At 33.4% G+C, this 23,034-nt stretch overlaps 3 protein-coding genes across 10 annotated transcripts; all 3 read left to right on the top strand.

Annotated features, from left to right (window-relative positions):
- The first annotated feature begins 3,428 nt into the window (after positions 1-3,428).
- On the top strand, positions 3,429-9,018 carry LOC105959373 (putative WD repeat-containing protein C2A9.03). Of its 8 annotated transcripts, XM_088814128.1 has the most exons (11): positions 3,443-3,608; positions 3,847-4,009; positions 4,111-4,278; positions 4,383-4,469; positions 5,412-5,541; positions 6,169-6,230; positions 7,474-7,608; positions 7,695-7,805; positions 7,907-7,998; positions 8,084-8,189; positions 8,269-9,018. In XM_088814128.1, exons 6-11 carry the CDS (start codon positions 6,228-6,230, stop codon positions 8,767-8,769), a joined length of 948 nt encoding a protein of 315 aa, XP_088670254.1. In that variant the 5' UTR covers positions 3,443-3,608; positions 3,847-4,009; positions 4,111-4,278; positions 4,383-4,469; positions 5,412-5,541; positions 6,169-6,227; the 3' UTR covers positions 8,770-9,018. The 8 variants fall into 8 exon arrangements, with proteins under 8 accessions (XP_012838913.2, XP_088670251.1, XP_012838914.2 ...); XM_088814125.1 differs by lacking the exon at positions 5,412-5,541 and having other exon boundaries at positions 3,442-3,608; XM_012983460.2 differs by lacking the exon at positions 6,169-6,230 and having other exon boundaries at positions 3,442-3,608.
- Positions 9,019-11,692: 2,674 nt separating this feature from the next.
- On the top strand, positions 11,693-13,385 carry LOC105959374 (ethylene-responsive transcription factor RAP2-13). Its single transcript, XM_012983462.2, has one exon. The coding sequence runs from the start codon at positions 12,132-12,134 to the stop codon at positions 13,122-13,124; it is 993 nt and encodes a 330-aa protein (XP_012838916.2). The 5' UTR covers positions 11,693-12,131; the 3' UTR covers positions 13,125-13,385.
- A 5,556-nt stretch (positions 13,386-18,941) lies between these two features.
- On the top strand, positions 18,942-21,299 carry LOC105958920 (putative trehalose-phosphate phosphatase D). The gene is made up of 10 exons (XM_012982922.2): positions 18,942-19,051; positions 19,158-19,468; positions 19,557-19,697; positions 19,834-19,905; positions 20,038-20,124; positions 20,225-20,281; positions 20,370-20,471; positions 20,557-20,775; positions 20,867-20,959; positions 21,047-21,299. Exons 2-10 carry the CDS (start codon positions 19,211-19,213, stop codon positions 21,107-21,109), a joined length of 1,092 nt encoding a protein of 363 aa, XP_012838376.1. The 5' UTR covers positions 18,942-19,051; positions 19,158-19,210; the 3' UTR covers positions 21,110-21,299.
- The last annotated feature ends 1,735 nt before the right edge of the window (positions 21,300-23,034 follow it).

Genomic DNA, 23,034 nt, shown 5'->3' with positions numbered 1-23,034 from the left:
TAAACTTTTTTCTAAAATTCATATATAAAGTTATTCTCTCGTATTAGGTTCTTCCAACTTTTTGAGTCTGATCACTCCTAAAAAGTTATACAAAAATCAAATATTCTTTATTCTTTTATATATATGTATATTTACAAATTGAACAAAATATGAGAAAAAAATTATAGGAACGGACAAAAAACAATTGAATAATCTATAAAGAGACGAATTTTGTACACTGAAGAAAAAAAGAAGAAGTTATTCACTTATTCTTGTATCAGTTTTCACACTGGAAAAAATAAAAAGGTTAATAAAAGTGAGCAATAATAAATATAAAATGGAATAAAGACATACTGTATAATCAATTGTCACAAGAAGTCTCCATCATCTTCCTTTAGTTTGTGGTGGCATTATTTATTTCTTATTCATTATTTATTATTTATTATTTATTATTTATTACTTTAGTTGAAGGGTAAGTTCACGTTTTATATTCATTATTCACTTTCATGCTATGCAATTATTATTATTATTATTATTATTATGTCCTTTAATGAATTTATGCCCATATTGGCCATATGCAATGCATTTATTTGTCTGTTATCTTCAACCCCACACAAATCCTCAAATTTTTTTTTTTTTATTTTTATTATTATATTCTTGGTTTCCTAATTACTGTAACTATTTATCTATTAGTTTTTCAATTAGTTATTTTTATTAACTAATCCTCAAGGCTACTTTAATTCTAGGGTTTTTCAAAGTAAGAGTCATATTATAAAACAGATTCTGAGTCATTATCCATATATAGTTTGCTTGTTCTTTTCAATATATAAAACAGACAAAATATGTATATAATCTAAATCTTCTTCATGAGAAGTTGATTACGTTACGGTAAAAAAAAAAAAAAACAATTTGAGGACTATATACAAGTCAATAAAAATGTGTGATTATAAGTAACTGTTGATGTTTAAGATTTGATTGATTTCTTCACCCATCAAATCTCTGATGAGCTGGTAGGCTGTAAACAAGAAAAGGACCAATTTATAAATTTAGGTGTTTTTTTGCAAATAATATTAACTTTAATTAGTCAAAAAGCTAATTAAAGTAAAGATTATTGCATTTATTATCAGCCATAATAGCTTTTGTACGTAATACTTTTTAATTTATTTTTTCTCCTTCACCAGTACTCCACCTTCGAAATTATGAGGCACAATTGTTAAAAGAAAATAATAAAACAAATCGAAATTTTATAATTATATGAATGAATACGAAAAATGTAGAGAAGCATCAAGATCACATGACCAGAACTCACGTCGGCACTTCTTTTTCCCCATTTATTTTAATGTTAGTGCTTAGTGTAATATAATACTTACAACTAGCTGGTAGTTATTTTTCTAAGTGCTTACAATAACGATGGATGTAATAATATTTACTTGATTCAAAATCCAGAAGATCTTTTTTTATATATATAATATATAATTAATTAATGGGGATATTCAAAGTATAAAAAAATTGTGTCCACTATTGATACATATATTTGTCAGGTACGTAAACATATACTACATGCGATAATATCAATGAGATAAATCCACAGTCGACGTTCAAGCAACGGTTGCAAATTTTGATAATGACATTTAGTATACAAATTTAAATTGGAATCCGCGTTAAATATGTCACTCTAGCAAATTAGCAATAATGTCTCGGTTTTTTTTTTTTTTTTATTTTTTTTTTTTTTTTTTATTCTGCCATGTCTAATTGGGCCGACCCAATAGACCCACAATTCATTCATTTACTAGTCTACGAGCTCAATTTAAAAGACCACCATACGAAAGCCCAAACACCTTCAAATAAGGTTTGAGCCCAACAAAGTAAACTCAACCCAATCAATTACATATAAACCCAATCCTACTCGTTTACTACCCTACCCTACGTGATCTAAGTATTTAGCATCATCTACGGTAAGGTAGTAAACAAGTAGGGAGAGCAAAGTGGATCACTAGCTCGCCAGTTGGATGGTCCTGAGGCTCCTGCGAAAGTAACCGGGGTTGATTCGAGGGAAACCTCTCCAACGCTCAAGTCAGATGTACGGATCGTGGAGATAGTGGAGAGAATGTGAGCTCTAGAATAAAGATGAATAATGGAACGTACGACGTACCTTAACAAATAAGCTTAAATCTCTATTTATACGTAGATGATTGGGTTGTGTTTACTTTGTTGAGCCCAAGCCTTATTTGAAGGTGTTTGACTTTCGTATAGTAATCTTTTAAATTGGGCCCGTAGACTAGTAAATGAATAAATTGTGGGTCTATTGGGTCGGCCCTGTATGTCGAAGTTTTATAATTTATGAGATCGAATTTTCGAGATGGAAATTTACTAAAACAGTATTAGAAATAAAATAGTTATAGAAACGTGTGGAATTTGGCAAATATGCAATTAAAGCTACTTTTCTAGTGGGACCAAAATGTACAATTAGTGAAAGAAAAGAAACAACGAAACGAAGCGTGACAGACCCAAAAACAACCCAAGCAGCGGGACCCAATCTAAACCGTCCAAAAAATTAAAGATTAGATATAATCCAGGCGGTTAACTACTCTTAACCATAACTTTGACTTTAACCAAACCACCCAACCACGGTTAACCAAACGTCCTCAATTAACGGCCGTTTCCTTTTTCTATTACTTGGTGGGAAATCAATGCTCCATAACCTGACACTTGCCCCTACTCCACGTGGCTGAAGTAGCGTTCCACAACGTGACACGTGGACCTTTCCTATCGACGCGGGGTGTGACCAGTGATGGGCTATGGCCTTAGCTGCTCCATTTTTATTCACTGGGGCCCAGCTATGGGCCTATTTTATTTTATTTTATTTATTTATTTATTTTAATTAGCTAGTATGTCAGCGTCAACCGCCAGCTGTCCTTCCGTTTGTCACGTTTCTCTTCGGTGGTTCCGGTCAGCTGCGATTACTTTGAGGTGACCCATCCGGTCAACCCCGAGTATATTTTATTCAATTTTAGTCTTGAACATTTCTTAATTTTTAGCAATATATTGTTAATTTTTGGAGTAATATGTTGGTTGATTATTTTATTTTCCAATACAGTTCAATTTTATAATAATTAACAACATACTCGATCAACCCTGGAAGTTTCCTGACAACCAACCTGCCAGAAAATTCTAAGTTCCTTTTTTTAATTATAATATCTCAATCATCACAAGATAAATAGTAAAACATTTATTTATATTAATTAAATTAGTATTAAAAATTTAAAGGTAATTATTTTTTGAATCTTAAAGTTAATTAGATTTGTTACCGTTAACGGCAGGCAAAAGATGGAAACACCATTCCGTTTCAAGGGGCACGGATTTTCCGTTTACTTTGGTCCAAATAGGTCCCACACGGAGTAGTGGCTCGGGTCCCACAAGAATCCTTTCCTCTATAAGTAAAGGCCTAGCCCTCACCGTTCTCGTTGTTCTGCAACTACAGGCAATAATCATCTCTCTTTCTTTCTCTCCTCTTTTCTTCAGAACAAAATAGAAATTTCTCGCACACTGCGCTTCCCCTCCAATTTCACACTCCAAAATCCGAATTCGATATCTCAATCATCTGTTGATTTTTTCTCCTGAATCTCAAGGTAAGCTTGTGATTTTCCAATTTTACTTGTTTTTCTGATTGATTTTTGTTTTAAACACTCCGCGGAGGATGGATTTATTGTACGTCTTTTATCTGTTAATTTCGCTTATTTCATTTTTGCATTATGAACTGTTATTTTTTTTTCTGGAAGATTATGTTTCGAGTTCTGTTTTTGCGCAGATCACTTCAATTTTGTTTTTTTATTAATAGAAATTTACTGTTGGTGTTGTGTTTTACAGCGAAAAGGAAATGGAGCAGTTTCAGAATCACGAGCTGGAGTATGTGGTTGACGAGTACTACGACATCAGTGATGTTGAGGACGACGACGTTTCACGGCGGAGCGGAAACGGTTCCGTTGATGATGACTCTGTGAACTCCGACTTTGATGATGACTTTGAAGTGGTAATCAAGTTTGTTTTAAATTGCTAGACGATTTTTAATATCTTTGCGATTTACTTTGTGTTTAGGTTTTGTGAATTGAAATATTTATGTTGAATAAACAGAGCAAGCCAAAAACCGATACGTCGGCTTTAGAAGCCAGAAATGGCAAGGATATACAGGGTATCCCATGGGAGAGACTTAATTTCACAAGAGAGAAGTATCGTGAATCCCGATTGAAGCAATACAAGAATTATGAGAATCTCTCTAGCTCTCGTGAAGATCTTGAGAAGGTATATGATTTTGTAGTTTGTGTCGTACCAGTTAAACATTAATTGCGTTTATTGCACGTTTTTATGCTGGGTCTTTTGCTGACGTTTTCTATTTTTCGGTTCAGGAATGCAAAGAAGTGGAGAAAGGCCACAACTTCTACGATTTTCAGTTCAATACCAGGCTTGTCAAGTCAACGATTGTGCATTTTCAGGTAGACAATTCAGCCTGAGTTTTCGTTTTGGTACTGCTAACAGATCTCATCGTGCATCATCTTTTTTTCGTGGTGGTCCAATTGTGGATGCATTTGAATGGTTTTCAAACATTATTTATTGTGTTTTCTTTTTTATGCATTAACACCTTCTATTGTCAAACCGGAACAAATATTTTGGGTATACCTGCGCTGATATCTACTCCTATTTTAAGCTAATGCATTTTGGTAGACTTGGCAATGTTTGATGCATCCATCCATTTCATTTTGGCAGTTTTCTTTTCCAAGAATCTCCATCTAAATATGGCTTTAATAGTTGATAGAATGGTTAATTTTGTCTTTTGTCTTAAACTGTTAATTCCTTTGTATTTCTTCATCCATGGGGCACAATAAACGTAGTTTTTGCAGATGCCATGCTTGTGTATTGATCTTTGATCGCTTAATAACTACTATGCATCTCTAGCTGAGCCCCTAACCATTACTAGAAGGTATGGAGTTTATGGATGTCTTATGTTAAGAGCTTTTTGTTTCCTCATTTATTTTAACTGACTCGGTTTAGTTTCTGTAGCACTAACTTTCGCTGCCGAATACCAAAAACAAATCGTGTTGGCAATTTATTTTGCAACCATTCTTGTTTCAGTCTCTTCACTTTTTCGATTATGTCGGTATTGTCCATAGCAAGATCGTCATTCATTGATAATCTATCGCCTGAATGGTAGAGATCTTGGTATATTTTACTTTGTATTCCTTCGTAATTAAATATATTTATTGGTTTTCTTCTCAAATTTATTGGGAGCAATTTTTTCTTTTCTTTGGCATTACCTTTTCCTAGAAGGTAACATTAGCTTGCATCTGAATAGCTTGAATTTTAATTAGAGATATTGATTGTGCCCAGTTCAAGTGATATTGAGCTGGGCTTGTATTCACAGAATCCTTTTTGTGCAGATCGTTAACACATGCCAAGAGTCGCATGAATTATTATTTAGCAAGGTCTGTTTTTGGAAGATACAAAGTTCAATGTTTCAGACTATCAAAACTACTGGGTTGTTTGGAGTATGACAATGAAAGCGTTGTGGTGAGCATATAACTTAGCTCTACAGAGATTAATAAACTAGCAGTGATATAGGATACCTAACCATCTTCATAAGTTTCTTCTTGTTCTTGTTTGTGAGATACCATAGGACATATTCTTACATTATTCTAATATATAATGTTGCAGTAGAGCAATAATCACTAGTGTGCAGAGCAAGTGAATAAGGCTATAAATAGTTGCCATATATTACTTGCGCTTAATTATATATAACAACAGTTCTCCCATTCTTCCTTCCAATTGTGCATGGTTTTTGTATGCCTGATTGGAAGATTGAAGATATGCATCTCAATTACATTGCTACTGATGAATATCGTTCTTTAGTTGTTATATCGTTCTTAATGTCTAGGGAATCTATTAGACCGATTCACTAACTGTTTAGAGTGAGATTTTTCGAAGCTAACATTATAGCTTACCTTATTCAGTCAGCACGGGGCTGGTTGTTGTTATGAGGTTATTCCTTAGAATAATCTGAACTAGTTGAAGTATCAGTTTCCATATGCTTCTGTTTTCATTTGAAGATAGATTATGTGAGCGGTTTTAAATATATACCTGTTTGCTTCCTTGTAATTTAACCCATGGCGTGGGACTGCTATGTTATCTTTATTTCAGCATTAGAAGCAGCACTGCAGTTTTATCTGAGCAGCTGGCGGCTAAGGGATCATTTCTATATGGTATGATAGGGGATTATATGAGCATTAATAGGCATAGTATTGAGTCTGTTTTCATCAGGGGTTAAGTTATACCTTAGTTATTGTGCCATTAAATAGCTTGATTTAAATGCATTGCACAGTACTGGCATATATGTTTGTATGCCTTGTTTGCTTTGATTGATTTACCGCTTGATTTTTTTTTTTGTGTTTTTGCTACGCATCCTTATTTGTAGCTAACTCTAGTTTTGTAGATCATTAACACTGATGTGCAAAGAACTAAGTTTGACTATAGAACATAGTGTCTTTTTTTCTTTTTTTTTTTTTTTTTTTTTTTTTTTTTTTCTCTTTTTAATTTTTTAATTTTTTGAGTGTGTGTTCTAACATCTATAACAAGTGACCTGACTTTTGCCTTCAGTTGTTGGTTTCTCCCTAAAAGCTCATCATTTGGTTGTATTCAGCATTGGAGTGCATACATATCATTTCTTTATGTGTCAATTGTCGAGCACTCTGTCCCCATATTCCTTCTCTACTGACTATAGCTGCTTGCATTCTGCTTTTTCTTGGTTTTCTCTTATTAAGTTTTCGATTTTAACCTTTTGTGTTACCATGATTTCTATGTTGCCGCAAGTGTATTGTGATGAGAAGTTGCACTCTTTGGCTGGGAATGAAAATAACATTAGTTTTCAAGTTTTATGTTGTCTTAAGGTGTCAGTTCAACAAACAACATGTTGCTTTCATTAATCTGTGTCCTTTTTCTTGTGATGGTTTATCCAACAGTGAGTAATGTCCTGCTTTTCTTTCCATTTGAATCTTTTATTCTTCTTTTTGTAATTTGTTTTCTCAAGCCGTGACTGCCATTTCTTGCTCTTGTTTGATCCTGATCGAGTCGTCAGTAGTATGTTTTTGTGTCACCTCCTTTTAGTTTAGATTAGATTAATTGCCCTGGCTGGTAGCTGTATTATTTTGACTTATTTGAATTTTGAACTTGGTTGAAAGTTTATGTTTGGTGTTAATAGTTTTGATCCTTTTTCTCTGTGCTTTTTTTTTTTTTTTTTTTTTTTTTCTGCCTACCTTACCATTTCCTGGCATAATTGAATGAGTGAGGTGAGAGTCATAGCAATGCCGAGTCTTGATGCAACCACATACCATGCATTGATTAGTGTATTTTAGCATCCATACTTTATTTCCCCTTGTTTGTTGCCATACCATCTTATCTGTCATACCATAGTAACAAGCACTTTAACTGGAATTTTTCACCTGTCAGCTGAGGAATCTTCTTTGGGCGACCTCGAAACATGATGTATACCTGATGCAAAACTACTCTGTGATGCATTGGTCCTCACTGCTTAGGAGGGGCAAAGAAGTACTCAATGTGGCTAAACCTATCATACCTACCTTGGTATTCCCTTATTCCAACTAATTGATATTCTAAGACTTGTATGTAATTGGATATACCGAGTGTCTAAAGTAATTTCATATTTGCAGAAATATCCAGGGTGTTCCGCCGAGCCTCTTTCAAGGGTTCAGATAAGCACTATGAGTGTGAAGGACAATCTCATGGTGGCTGGTGGTTTTCAAGGAGAGCTTATCTGTAAGGTATCATGCTTCGTACCATGTTCGCCAATTCATTTGCTGACCCGAATTATCCTTCGACTGCGTGAAAAAAAACTTAATTTGTTTTTTTCTTTCTTTTTTAGTCTCTAAACCAAACTGGAGTCGCCTTCTGCACAAAAGTAACCACAGATGAAAATGCTATTACTAATGCAGTGGACATATATCGTAATCCTAGGTACATTAATTAACACTCGAACTCACTGTAGATTCCACGCAATCTCTGAAAATCTAACGATTGTTTTAAATTGTTTACTTGGCAGTGGTGCAACGAGGGTAATGGCAGCAAACAACGATGCTCAAGTCAGGGTTCTGGATGCAGCAAATTTCGCTTGCATAAACCGTTTCACATTCCCGTGGTCTGTTAATGTAAGTGAAACTCCCGCAGGAATAAGATATTTTTATTTTTTACCGAATATTAGTATTAAATATTATTTTTTAATTGCAGAATACATCAGTAAGTCCTGACGGCAAAATGGTAGCAATCCTGGGGGACAGTGCAGAATGTTTACTGGCAGACGCACAATCAGGAAAAGTTATGAGCAATCTAAAGGGACACCTAGACTATTCATTTGCATCTGCATGGCACCCAGATGGCAGGATTCTAGCGACAGGGAACCAAGACACAACGTGCAGATTGTGGGATATAAGGAAACCATCGGAATCAATAGCTGTACTCAAGGGGAGGATGGGTGCAATCAGGACCATCAGATTCACATCGGACGGTCGATTCTTGGCCATGGCTGAACCCGCTGATTTCGTTCACGTGTTCGATGCAAAATCTGATTATGCTGTTGGGCAAGAGATTGATCTGTTTGGGGAAATTGCTGGAATCTCGTTCAGCCCCGATACTGAAGCGTTGTTTGTCGGAGTTTCGGACAGGACTTACGGGAGCTTGTTGGAGTTTAATCGGAGACGTTATGACCACTATCTTGAGTGTCTGTTTTAGATTCTCTGCAGTTGCATGTCTTTTGTGTGTGTGTATGTATTGCTGTTGGACTTGTTTAAGGTTGAAATAGAGAGGGATGTTTCTTTCAGAAGCAGATCCTTTTATATCATCAGTGTTGCATGCAGCTGCTTTTTTGAAGCTGTTTTTCTTTTAGTTAAAACCATAAAAAAAAAAAGAGAAAATTTTGCAGATGTAAATGTGGTTGTTTTTGTAAATTAATTAAAACAGTTGGTAAATTTGTTTATCTCACGAGAGTTTGTTTGTATCTATTTTTTATGAAGAATATGGAATCTTGGCACTGTACATACTGAAGCATTTAGTAACTAGTAAACTTTAAACAGTTGTATTGAAAATTTGAAACTGAAGATAAGTTATAAGTATGAAAAATTAGGTATACATCGACATCAAAGGCGACGTCGTATTCAAAATAATGAAAGTGGTCCAATCAATACAATTGAAATTATATAAAACAAAAATTGTCAATCATGCATGTGGACTAAATCGATTTTAGAAAAGTTGTCACATGGCGCTGCTGCATATATACATTCATTAGAGTCTTCTGGAATGCAATGGCATGAAACCAACATTTCAATGTGGGCATCACTACATCATGCTTACAACTCCACATCACAATTCAACCACTATTTTTGCAGGAAAATCAATTCTTGCAAATGGGATAGAGCAAAACAGACCTTTAAAACGAAAAAAAGAAAAAAAAAGAACATGATTTTCGGCTTGATATACGTGATTTTATGTTTACGACCATATATAGAGGGAGTGAGGTGTATCTCACCGATATAATCAATACCAGAAGAAGCTATATATGAAAACGTCGATATCGTATCCGATTATTATGAACTAACGAAGTAACAATCAACACTCGGATAAGTTAAAGTTAAGACTACGTACAAGCTAAGTGATAAAAAACGATAGTGCCCCTATCGAAGCAATGCCATTAAGTTAAGTAATCTTCCAAAGGTCCAATTCAGACCAACTCCACACAGACCACAACTACAAGTTGTGCCAGAAAGTTCCACCTAAAACATGGAATTTTCTCGAGATATATATATATTTTCACGTAATCTTGAAAAACGACTGAAGATCACTACAAAGTGTCCCCTACTACAACTCTTATGATGTTTGACACTAACACCAATCTTTATGAGTAGAGTTATGACTCGTATAGTTGTCAATATAATATTAAATAATCTAATGAAATTTCATTGTTTTTGTTGGACCGTGGAAGGTCCAATAATAATATAATATTTCCTGGTCGACATAGAAATTAAAATTATTGGGTCTACCAAACATCAAACAAATTCTAACTATTTAGTTAATCATGGATAATCTCCCCAACTAAACGAGACATTAGTATATAATCTTGATTATCATGACCAAAGTTTAGGATTTTAACTATGTCCACCATCCTTTTACTTTCGCAATTATAAAAGGATTATTAAAAAACTAAAAACAAACAAGACTTAAATGGCAGTTAATGATTATCATCAGCAACTTGTGGGTGCAGTGCATTAATTAATTAATTGCTCCAAATTTGGCCCTAGCTGATGGGAAAGGTTATGTCTTGCTTAACCCGCTAATTGTTATTCTAATCAAATTACTCCATAACATAAACTAGATTCAATGAATTGCTATGATATTGATATCTGAACCAATATTTTATTATTTTATTAAATCTTGTATCGTACCATATAATATAATATTAGAGCATGTAATAGTATTTATTTATTTTTACAATAAGCATGACATGCAAATTAAAGTAAATGTCCTTTCAAATTTCAATACAATTCTTTTTCTTTTGAATTTTGATGTAGGGGGCTGGCTAAATCTAATTGTCAATTCGAGCAAATAGTGGTAGTTGGCGTGCATTAATTGGGCCAGATTGTAATAATTTATTTATTTTTCTATTTTTTCTTATTTTAAAATTAAAAAAAAATCCGTCAATTATATATTTATAATTTTTTATGTATATATATAATTTTAAAAAAAAAAAAAAAAAACAAGGGATGTAAGTTCACACACGATGCAGCTTTAGGAATCTCTAGGTAAAGACTAAAATTGAATTTTATAGGAGAAGAATATTCCTCGTCTCTTGAAAAAGAAAAATAGTTAGAAAATAAATATGGCAATTAAAGTAAATAAACCACTTGAAACATTGAAATTGCAGTACCCTTTGATTTGGGTTTTTGGTCATTTGACAAATGAGACCGGATCCAGTGAGTGGCGCCGCAAGGTGAAAACAGTGCACCCCACAGTAACTTTACATGTGATATCCACGTGTTCGGCGCATGCGCTTCGCCGTGAATTCCGCGGTGACCAAACTACAGTCTGACTGACGGAGCTAATTGCCGTTACCATTCCGTCAGCACCAACAACGGCCGCATCTTTAGGCATAAAAATATGAGAATATATAATTACCAATTTACCATATTCCTTTTCTTTTGGACATATATATAATTAATTCGAGTAAAATGTAGAAATTATATGCTCTATTCCCTTTTCTTTTGTAGTAGTGGAAAAGGAAATATGAAACCTATATTAATTTAATATTTCATTCTGAATTAAAAAAAGAAAAAAAGAGAAAAGAATATTTCAAATTCCTCCTTTTCGGAATTGAAAAAAAAGGTGTAGCAAAACGACAAAGGAAGCAACGTGAAACGGTAACTGGTGAGTGGTGGGTGTGAACGCGTAGTCGTCACATTTTTAATTTAGTCAACAATGACAAGCAATCCTTTACAGACACCTGCCCCTTGAAGCAACCGTCACCTGTCCGTCACACTAACACGTGTCGCCACTCCATTAGCTGAGTACACCCATCTGACGAAACCCTACGCAATACGAGACCGAGTAAACCGGCAAGGTGAAATAAATATCGAACTACCGGGTCGGGTCGAGAAACGCAATCCAATGGGCTTTGCACAGTCCACACGTACTATATAAAGGGGGCAGATTGCACTCTTCAGAAACCCAGAGAAAAAAAAAAAAAAAAGTGAGGACTGAGAGATAATTCACAACTTCTTCCTTCTCACTTGCACACACTTCACTAATTTCTTCTGAAGGGCTTTTATTTTTCTTTTTTTTTGCAAATCCCCCCCTCTAATTCATCCCCGCTTCTCTAGATCCCTTTCTGTTAATCATCTGTTTATTTCATGTTTTTCTGAATTTTTTAGGTTTGTTTTTTGTGTTTATATAGATCTTAAAGCAAACTTAAAACCAGGATTTCAAGAAACCCAGGTGTTTTCAGAACGAGATCTCCTTTTTAATTGATCTTGTTTTATTTATTATTTTTTTTAATTTGGCGAAACCTGTTCTTTAATTTTACTAAGAAACAGGAAATAGCAAAAATGGCGGCTACACTGGATTTTTGGAGTAGCAGCGAACCAGTAGTTGTAGATTCCTTTAATGGCGGTGAGCTGATGGAAGCACTTGGACCTTTTATGAAAAGTGCTTCTTCCACACCCCTTTCTTCTTCTTCCACTCCTTCTCTCTCTTCTTTTCCTTCTCTCTCTGACCACTATTTCTCTCCTTCCACCCCCTCCAGTTCTTATCCCTACAATTCTTTCAATTCCTTCACTCAATTTGAACAGCCTATTATGTATCAGGCCTCAGCCCATGATTATTTAAATGGGCCGGCCCATCAACCTATCCAAACCCAGATCCATGATATCCAGACCCAGATTATCTCGGGCCCAAACCAGGCCCGATATCCACCGACGCAGAACACTTCTCACTTCCTCGGGCCGAGGCCTGTTCCGATGAAGCAAGTGGGCTCGCCTCCGAAGCCCACGAAGCTTTACCGGGGAGTCCGGCAGCGGCACTGGGGCAAGTGGGTGGCGGAGATCCGCCTGCCGAAGAACCGCACCCGCCTCTGGCTCGGCACCTTCGACACGGCGGAGGAGGCCGCTCTGGCCTACGACAAGGCGGCGCACAAGCTGAGGGGAGACTTCGCCAGGCTGAACTTCCCGCACCTCCGCCACAGTGGGTCCCACATCGGCGGTGATTTCGGGGAGTACAAGCCCCTCCACGCCAGCGTGGACGCCAAGTTGCAGGTCATTTGCGAGACTCTCGCGCAGGGCAAGAGCATCGACGCGAACGTTATCAAGAAATCTCGGTCCAAAAAATCTTCTGCGGCCGCCGCCGTAGCCGCGGCGGCGTCCGCGGAGGAGGAGAAAAGCTGTAAAATATCCGGATCCGGAACCGAGAGTGACGGGTCGGGTGTATCGTCCCCTGTTTCGGATCTGACGTTCATTGAATTTACAGAAGAGGAGCAGCCGGGTTGGGAAATCGGATCTTTGCCGAAGTATCCATCTTATGAGATTGATTGGGATGCATTGTAGTTTCTTCAAGTTTAGGTCTTTCTTTCTTTAGCTTCTGCGATGGAATTTTTGACATTTGCAGAGCTCTCTTTGCTTTTATTATTATTTTTAGTGTAGTATTTTGCTTCATTTAAGATTAGGTTTTTAAGTATGATTAGTTGTTAATTATGTAAATCTTCCTATCTGGCTTAAGCTAATTTTTACATGGCTTTTGTCCAAGAGGGATTGATTAACCCCTTTTGTAATTGTTTCTTGTTGATATCCAATTATTATTTATGTTTATTATTTTTCAGTTCTATAATTCTATATTTCTATTGAATGTTTATTAAGCCTTTACAGAAGTTTGATTAAGAAGCTCTGCAACTAAGTACTTCAATTAAGTTTCTTTATTTATGTTGTTGTGTGTAGTGTTTAATCAATTCCCTTTATAAATGAGGGATAATTACATTTTTCGTCCTTATACTTTACCACTTATTCGTTTTTTGTCCCTAAATAAGTTGGAGTGACATTATTCGTCCCTAAACATCCCATTTTTTAGCAATTTCCGACCAACAAGACTCATATTTAATCTTTGCTAGAGAGAACGAGCCATCATGCACATTCCATTTCAACTTTGCAAACGAGCCACCACCATGCAAGAGGCCCATTCCTACCTAATTAAGAGGAAATTTGCAGAATTGAATGTGAATGTCTGAATGATACAATTGTTGTATGAATAATATTTATTTTGACTTTGCATGAAATTTCCATATTTGAACTCAAAACATACAGTGAAATAATCTTTTGCAATTTGTGTGCACACACACACACTTTAGAATTAATAAATATAGAAGACATGCAACTACATCTAATATTTTTTTTCTATTCAATATTATTAGACACGATTGAAGATTGCATTAATAAAAAACAAGTTTAAATAATATAGGATTAATATCCCCTACACCGGTCATGACAATTTTTTTTGTTTAAATGAGTAGTTAACGTCAATTGGGTTTTCGTCCAATATGGAGATAATGACTAATAAAGTTAGACAATCTAAATTAAAGTTTGCAAAATTGCAAATCTAGCAAATACTCAATATGTAACAAAACAAAGAATTCTTGTTGAGTAGCTTAACATATTATAAATTTCATTCAAAAAATCCAAATATATTAATTAACATCTTCTCTTCGAAGAAAAACAACATTCAAAATATAAATTGCATTGCATCAGATTTTTGTATGATGGAAAAAATTGTCTTTTGGGGATTATTGAGGCTATTTACGAGTCCAAAGAAGTGTGATATTGAAGAAATTAAGCATTTGGAAAAGAAGGCTTATGTTCTAAAGAAAATGTAATCTGAAATTGAAGAGAGGGGTTGACTCTTACATATCATGTGCGAAGCACATGTTATTTTCCGTCTAAACTAACCAGCCAAATTGACGGAGGGACGAAAATAGCAGAAAAATGGCATGTTTAGGGATGAATAATGTCACTCCAACTTATTTAAGGACGAAAAACGAATAAGTGGTAAAGTATAGGGACGAAAACCGTAATTATCCCTATAATTGACATCAATTGTTAATGTTAAATGTTTACGTCGTAATTCTTGGGTAAATTACAACCACCTCCCTGACGTAAATTATAATTAAGAACAACCCCTGTTTTTTTGAGAAATTACTTTCAGCCCCTTGAAGTTTTTAAAATTTCTTACATCTACCACTATAAAAGAGTGTTAATGAAAGAAATTCACAAATTACAAGGGGTGGATGTAATTATCAACAAATGAGGGGTTGCTCGTAATTAGACGTCGCCTCAGGAGGGTGATTGTAATTTACTCTAAATTCATTTTTTTTTTTTGGTGTGTAAATAGGAAGTAGGGGAGAGGGAACTCTAATTTCATCTTGGCTAACATTTCATTAACTCTACTATCAGGCCCAATAATTTTAATTTTGTATTAGTCTTTAACATAATTTATCTCAATTATTGAGCTTAAAGGCCCAATAAGTTTATATATTTTGATAGTATCTGGGCTACAACGAGGTCCAATAAATTCGGGTTTACCCAAATTTCTCTCTTTAAAAGGCCAATAATATTCGAAAGTAAATCTACTAGAATAATATTCGAAGGTTCAATTTAAATATTATAATATTTGTTCCTTCTACCATTAAATATTCCACCGCCAATAACGTTATTTTTTGGAACATTTTTTTTAATTACAATTTTCAAAATCCTTAGTTCCATTTTCTTTTTGGGTAAATAATTGTAATTAGTTTTTTAATTACAAAAATATTACTAAAAGAAAATCAGAACAATGTTAATTCTAATTCAATCCGTCCGATTTTCACACCCAATTGCTCCGGTTACAGAATATCCGAAAAACAAAATCTTGAAAAATAGGATTATAATATTAATTTTGCTTTCAAAGGGGTTGTGGAGTGGGATAGTTTGGTAAAATAGAAAAATGAAATTACTTTTGGGCGTGAGTGGTGGCATTAGTGGGTCGAGCATTTTGGGCCTGAAGGTATGATTAGTGGGCCATAATAAATCATTTTATTGGGCCCACTAAGCCACTTTCGAGTGGGCCCTACCGTAAATTGAACTCATTTTATTTTACATTTTTTTGTTAGTTTTTACAGGTATTGCGGTTTACATAATTAGTGCTTATCATGTACCTTAACCTGAATCACTCCAATCCAAATAATCTATCATTAATTCAACAAAGAATAAATATTCAAATGATCATTGTAGTGTGCTTTGCAATGACACTACATCGAAATTACTTCACATGCAACTTTTTTGACCGAAGTGTTTAAATAATTTAACTTTTTGACTAACGTGACAAATATAACACTAATCTATACGCATCTTTAAGTTTTTTTCTTTCAATCTCTTTCTTCTATGAATGATTGAGTTGTCGAGTGAGAGAAAACCGGGGTTAATGAGTGTGACAATGTTCCATTTGACTGGTTGATTCTGCATGAGTTGGTAAGTCAACTCAGTCTTAGTAATGAATAATTCTGGGGTTTCTGGGTTCACTGGTTGTGACTTAGAGCTAGCTTCCGATTGAAGTCGCCACCATCTCGAATTTTTAGACTGTACACTGAACAAAAATGGACTGAACTGCTTTGAATAACTATAGGAAGAATGGAAGAGGAGAAATAGAGAAATAATAATACGTAATATAATAGAAACCCCCATTATGTTATGGGTTGATTACATGGAATATATATAGAGAAATATTGCAAGGCAATAGAGTTTGACTAGGTAACTAAATACTAACTAATCTAAGTAACTCAATCATACTAGAATCCTAATATTACAAGAGTTCTATAATATAATATTCTCTGACAATAACAATAACAGTTCTGTTCCATGTTGTAACTACTATTGTTTGTATTTCTCTTCCCCGATTTTATTTGTATAAAATGCATACCAAATCTATAAAGTCTAGTACAAATTTGTCGTGTTATTTGACTTTTAGGTAGTATGTACTACGTATGTAGACTATTACAATTGTACACGAACATTAATATATATGCAAAGTTAGGTTTTGTGAATCAAAGGAGACGAAATATTTTGGTTGCTTTATTCCCATTTTTTGCAAAGATTCATACCTTCATTAATTAAACTTACCATCTCATTATTTGCCTAACCTCCTCTTTTGAAAATCCTTACATCACTATTTTCGTTAAGCATCTTCCCAGCCTCCGGTATTGACCATATTTTGTCATACAATTTTGAACTCCATATATATATATATATATATATATATATATATATATATATATATATATATATATATATATACACTCGAATGATAAGTGATGGAGCTGGCATAAGGCCAGAACAGGGCCATGACCCTCTAACAATTCTCGAATTCCTATATTTTATATAAATATTAAAAAAAAAAATTGTATATAATTAACATTATTGGCCCTCCTTGTAAATTTTTTTAATGCATTCAGCCCGTAAATAGAGTAGAATTAATTCTAGTTGAAAAACATGCATGTATACATTTTGTCAACACCGACGAATCTCTTTTTTGTGCTTTTCCAAATTCCTATGCTCTAACAAGACATTATTAAAAAGGACAAATGAATAAAAAGGACTTCTTCAAATCTTTTATTCCTTACTACAACACATTGAACCTTAACCATAATTAAACCACTATTGCTTTGTTACATTATTTCGAAGTAATGAGAAACAAAGAAAAAAAAATAGTTGTTCACATAAAAAAATTCTGATTCCATAAAAGAAAAGACCCGAATGAAGACTTTTAGGTCAATTATATATATGCTATATTCCGTGAAATATACGCCTAACATATTATGATCAACACACACCAATATGGATGTGTGTGTTTTTGTGTTCTAAATAATCATGATATATTTAATGTATTTCACTTGATATGCATGCAACATGAACTAAACCATTTTTCAGTGTTTCTGTAATTAGACTCTTCGGTAAGCAAATTATATTGTTTCAAGATTAAATATAAATCCTATTTCATAATATTTATATGTTTATATATATGTAAAAATCTAAGTGAATTTAATTTGGTTTGGGAAATTGATTCTCTGACAGAAGGAAGTGACATTTTCTTGATGTCAATATATTTATGACTCAATGAAATCAGAAAGGCCAGAAGAATTTTGCTTTGGTTTTTAAATCATGTGCCAAAAATATGTGCTGCTCAAACAAGTTAGGTTGATCTGAGTTGTTAGTTTTACTAACAATTTCAATGGGCTAAAGTTTTTTTTTTTTTTAATTATTTATTTATTTATTTATTATTATTATTAATTTATTATTATTAATATTATTGTTTTTTTCTCACTTTAATTGGTGTGATTTGCTTTTCCACCTCACCAATTTTTATTTATTTTATTTTTTTCTCAGGTTTTTAGTTTATTTTAGTGAACTAGAATAAATGATGAATATTTGAATTTGAGTAGTTATTGTTGATGATTACTAATGTGTTATGTTGTGTCATTTTCAGGGCCATCTATTCCATAAAATAAGTGTAATACTTGCTCGGACCACTAAATATGATGGGACACAAATATAACATTTATAACGTTCTGGGGTTATTTTAGTAATTTAACTAACTCAAATAAATGAAATAATATTTTTCTGGAAAATAATTTTTTTTGGGAAAATTCTTGCATAAATTAATTAAATAGTTTGGGTCGTTTTATGAGAATCTTGTACAAGAAGTTGAAGTAAATTAATCTCACCTTAAGCCATTCTAGTGATTTCAATAACACGTGGGGTGTGAAACGTGATTTACAAAAAAATATAACAAAAGAAATGGGAAATCACAATCACACCCCTGAAGTAAAGTGTATTTATAAAAAAACCCTCATGTTTTAATTATTACATCCATCCCCTTGTAATTTGTTGATTTCTTATATTAACACCCTTTTGTCGGATGGTGGTTGTAAGAAATTTACAAACTGCAAGAGGGGCTAGATGTAATTTCTGAAAGAGAAGGAGTTTGTTCGTAATTACACGTTACTTCCAGGAGGCGGTTGTAGTTTACCTAAAAGGAAATGAAGAAAAATAGTCACATGAATCCTAAAGTAACTTCTTGGAAAATATTAAATTTTTAACAAATCTAAAATATTTGGAATCCGGAAACTTCAGATTTGGGAATAATTTTATTCTTTGTGCCCTCATTTGAAATTATAGGATTTTCTCAAAATACCTTCATTAAAAAAAAAAAGAATAAATAAATAAATAAGTGGAAATGCATGAATACCTGAAAAGTATGATAGTGACAATGCTAAATTGATTTAATTTAGGGTGTGAAGTTACTTATAAATTGACCCCAAAAACCACTTCATTGTCACTTGTGATTTGTCTCTCTGATTTTCACTTCTCTCTCCTCACTTTGTTTTCTTCCTCCACCACCAAACCTTCTAGAACTTTACCCTTCTTCTTCCTCTGTTTTTCCATAAAATTTCCAGGTATTTTTCATCCCATTATTATTATACATTAATTTCTTTGATATGTATAGAGTCTTTGTTTTTCTATATAATATTGTTTATTTTTTTACTATAATTGTCAATGCAGGTATATTTATATATATTAAAGAAAAAAAAAAGAGTGATTATATATATATATATATGACAAACCAAAGCATGGTGGTTTCGGATGCAAAAACAGGGTTAACCATGGGTATAAGTACAGTTACCCGACCCGACCCGGCTTTGTTCTCATCAGCAAAGCCTCTGGTTTCACCAAATGGATACTTCTCCAGAAAGAAGTTGGTCAAGAAGCTCGAAAGTTGCGGAAACGGGGCCCGTTTGCTCGACTCTATGCGGGCTTCTTCCCCTACCCGTACCAGGCTCAACGATACCGACCCGGATCCAAATTCTTGGACTGTAAGTAAAACCCAAATTTAGAAAGAAAAATAAAAAAATTGAAAAGTATTTAATTATGATTATTAATATTAATATTGGTTATATTTAGGCTCATCATCCATCAGCTTTGAGCATGTTTGAGGAAATAATGGGTGAGTCAAAGGGGAAAGAAATAGTAGTGTTTCTTGATTATGATGGCACTTTGTCTCCCATTGTTGAGGATCCCGATCGCGCTTTCATGACGACCGAGGTTCGTTTTCGTTAATTTCATTTCCCGAGTATTATATATTTTTTACTATAAATGTTGTAAAATTCGACTTTTTTTTTTTTTTTTTTTGCATTTTTTTTATTTAATTCATCGTTTTTCTCCTACATATGGATTTCAGATGAGAGAAGCTGTGAGGGACGTGGCGAAGTTTTTCCCGACGGCCATTGTGAGCGGAAGGTGCCGAGCTAAGGTACATTTGGCATAATATTGAAAATTAAAACAAATACTATAATCCAATTATTAATTTAGTTTTTGAATATTATTGCCTTTGTTATTACAATCTGAGTGAAAAAATTTCGTTGCAAATTGATTATTTTTCCAGGTTTATAACTTCGTAAGATTGTCGGAGCTTTATTACGCGGGTAGTCACGGAATGGACATCAAGGGACCTGCGAAAGGACCTAGAAAAGTAATTATTTTTGGCAAATAAACTAAATTCTTATATGGTAGCTATAAATATTTTTCTTGCTCAATTTTCATATTTATTATGTTTGGTAATAATAATTCAGGGAAATAAAACAGTCCTCTGCCAGCCTGCCAGAGAATTTCTGCCTATGATTGATGAGGTTGGCCTGGTTTCTTTTTACTATGTATTATTATTTGTTTCAACTTATGAAACTTAATTAATGTTTTAATTATTTTGTTTTATTTAAGGTATTCAAGTCTTTAATAGAAAAAATGAAGCACATACCAGGGGCCAAAGTTGAGAACAACAAGTTTTGTCTGTCGGTGCACTATCGCTGCGTCGAGGAAAAGGTATCGAAATTTTCTTACATCTTAATTACGAAAAAAATTTAAAAAAAATGATTGATCAATATTATTTTGAAATCGGTGCATGCAGAGATGGGGTGAGTTAGCCGAAAAAGTAAAATCGGTGATGAGGGATTATCAAGAGCTGAGAATGAGTCAAGGGAGGAAGGTTCTAGAAATTCGACCTACGATTAAATGGGACAAGGGAAATGCAATTGAGTTCTTGTTGGAATCTTTAGGCTATGCAGATTCCGACGATGTTTTGCCCGTTTATATAGGCGACGATCGCACCGATGAAGATGCATTCCAAGTAAACAAACAAAAAATAGTCAATTTTTGCGATTTTCGATAATCGTTGAAGTTATTTCAACTTAATTAACGCGTTTATGTTTGATGATTAGGTTTTGCGCAACAGAGGACAAGGTATAGGGATTCTAGTATCGAAAACTCCTAAGGAAACAAACGCTTCGTACACTTTGCAAGAACCATCGGAGGCAAGTATTTACGAACGTGACGAAAATTAAATAAATATATTATATATTATAAATCTTGACAAGTTGATGTTGTTTCATGTTTGACAGGTTATGCACTTCCTCAAACGTTTGGTGGAGTGGAAGAAAACAACTTGTCGTCCCTACTGCTAATTATTGTTTAACGCATTATTAATTATTTAATTAGCATTTCAGGGTTCTTAATCCTTTTATAATTATATATTAGCTTGTGTGCTAAGTGTTAACATAGAGGATATATACTAATTAACTAACCCTGTCCTGATGTTTTATTAGGGGTTTGGGTTTGAATTTATATGTATTCTTTATTGTATTATTTCCCAAAGGGAGTGTGTTTTTTTGTATTTAATTCCTTGCTACTACAAAATTAATGCTATTTTAATCATGAACTCTCTCTCTCTCTCTCTCTCTCTCTCTCTCTCTCTCTCTCTCTCTCTCTCTCTCTCTCTCTCTCACACACACACACACACACAATGTCATTTTTAATCAAGTATTACACACAAATCAAAGATTCCACAAAATCAATGGTAATTTTTTGTATTTAATTACTTCCTACTACAAAATTAATGCAAGTTTAATCATGAATCTCTCTCTCTCTCTCTCTCTCTCTCTCTCTCTCTCTCTCTCTCTCTCTCTCTCTCTCTCTCTCTCTCACACATACACACATACGCACACACAAAATGTCATGTTTAATCAAATATTAAACGCAATTCAAAGATTCCACAAAATTAATGGTAAATTATTCTAAGACCTCGTATTAGAAAACAACATCTTAATTATTTAAAAAAAATGTATAATTAATTAAAAATTGAATAATAGAAGGAATATTAGGAACCAATAATTAAGGTTACACGTAGGACAGTTCCTAGGATTGAGGGGATGGCATGCACATGCATTGATTCACTGCCAACATTATTATTATTATTATTATTATTATTATTATTATTATTATTATTATTATTATTATTATTATTATTATTATTATTATTATTATTATTATTATTATTATTATTATTATTATTATTATTATTATTATTATTATTATTATTATTATTATTATTATTATTATTATTATTATTATTATTATTAAAGCTACATCACTTTAGGCGGTCAAAACAGTGGATCTTGATCCTCCTTTCTTCATTTCCTTTCTACTTAAGAAACTAAACACACTTAAACTTAATTAAATCAATTTTAATCTATAATTAATTAAGCATCTTCACAGTTGTAAAGACACTTGGGAGTCAGAAAAACTGCAGCAATGCTCAACCAATACAAATTAATGTCTCTATATTTATGTTACAGTGAATGTACTTTCATTTTAAGGGAATACTAATCTAATAATTATAAAATTAGCTTCCGTGTTTATCCAGAATCCATTAATTTAAAGAGGAATCTTAATTAATTACTTACTAATTTTTTGTTTCCAATAATTATATTGATGTATTTTAGCATGTTTATTCATATCTTTTGTGCCTGCATGTTAATCACTATCCATTGGTCAATTAATTAATATAGTAATTTAATAGAGTCATGATTATGGAAATTTGAAATTAAACCCTATTTTTAGTGCTTGAGGCAAATTGAGTGAACTCAGTTAAATCAAAAAGATTTCATTAATTCAGTGTGTTTGCTAGCATTAGGATATATATAACAAGTACAAAGACTTGTAATTATTTTGATTCATTATTGCAATAAGGAAAAACATAACTTGTGAGATTAATAGTCATTTGATCATAATTAAGGTGTCACATTATGTAATAATTATAGGAAGTTAGGGGTCTTATTATTGCTCTCCCACCCACTAATTAACTCAGTTTTAGTTATGCAGCAATTATTGGTTTCAAAAGAAGCATTTAAGCCACATGATTGTAATGTAAGACTCTAATTAAATCAATAATGATAGAACAAATAAAAAACCCCACTTTCCATGAATTTATAATTAAAATTAAATTCAAATTCAAATAAAATAAAATCCCATAGTTGAAGGAGGAGTTGGACTCCACTTTAAGTGCTTGATATATGTGAACCAGTACACCAACATGCTCCCATTCCATGGA

This window comes from Erythranthe guttata, chromosome 14 (genome assembly GCF_056151865.1).
Source record: "Erythranthe guttata isolate IM_541 chromosome 14, IM_541, whole genome shotgun sequence".
Lineage (NCBI taxonomy): Eukaryota > Viridiplantae > Streptophyta > Magnoliopsida > Lamiales > Phrymaceae > Erythranthe > Erythranthe guttata.
Note: the sequence above shows the minus strand (reverse complement) of the source record. Positions and strands in the feature narration are given on the sequence as shown.

Excerpts from the sequence above, each read along its gene's own strand:
- LOC105959374 (XM_012983462.2), top strand. The coding sequence starts at position 12,132 with ATGGCGGCTACACTGGATTTTTGGAGTAGCAGCGAACCAGTAGTTGTA.
- LOC105958920 (XM_012982922.2), top strand. The coding sequence starts at position 19,211 with ATGACAAACCAAAGCATGGTGGTTTCGGATGCAAAAACAGGGTTAACC. Across the intron at positions 19,698-19,833 it reads GCGCTTTCATGACGACCGAG|ATGAGAGAAGCTGTGAGGGA; the intron begins GTTCGTTTTCGT and ends TATGGATTTCAG. Across the intron at positions 20,472-20,556 it reads ATCGCTGCGTCGAGGAAAAG|AGATGGGGTGAGTTAGCCGA; the intron begins GTATCGAAATTT and ends CGGTGCATGCAG.
- LOC105959373 (XM_012983459.2), top strand. The coding sequence starts at position 3,857 with ATGGAGCAGTTTCAGAATCACGAGCTGGAGTATGTGGTTGACGAGTAC. Across the intron at positions 7,609-7,694 it reads AACCTATCATACCTACCTTG|AAATATCCAGGGTGTTCCGC; the intron begins GTATTCCCTTAT and ends TCATATTTGCAG. Across the intron at positions 7,999-8,083 it reads GACATATATCGTAATCCTAG|TGGTGCAACGAGGGTAATGG; the intron begins GTACATTAATTA and ends TTTACTTGGCAG.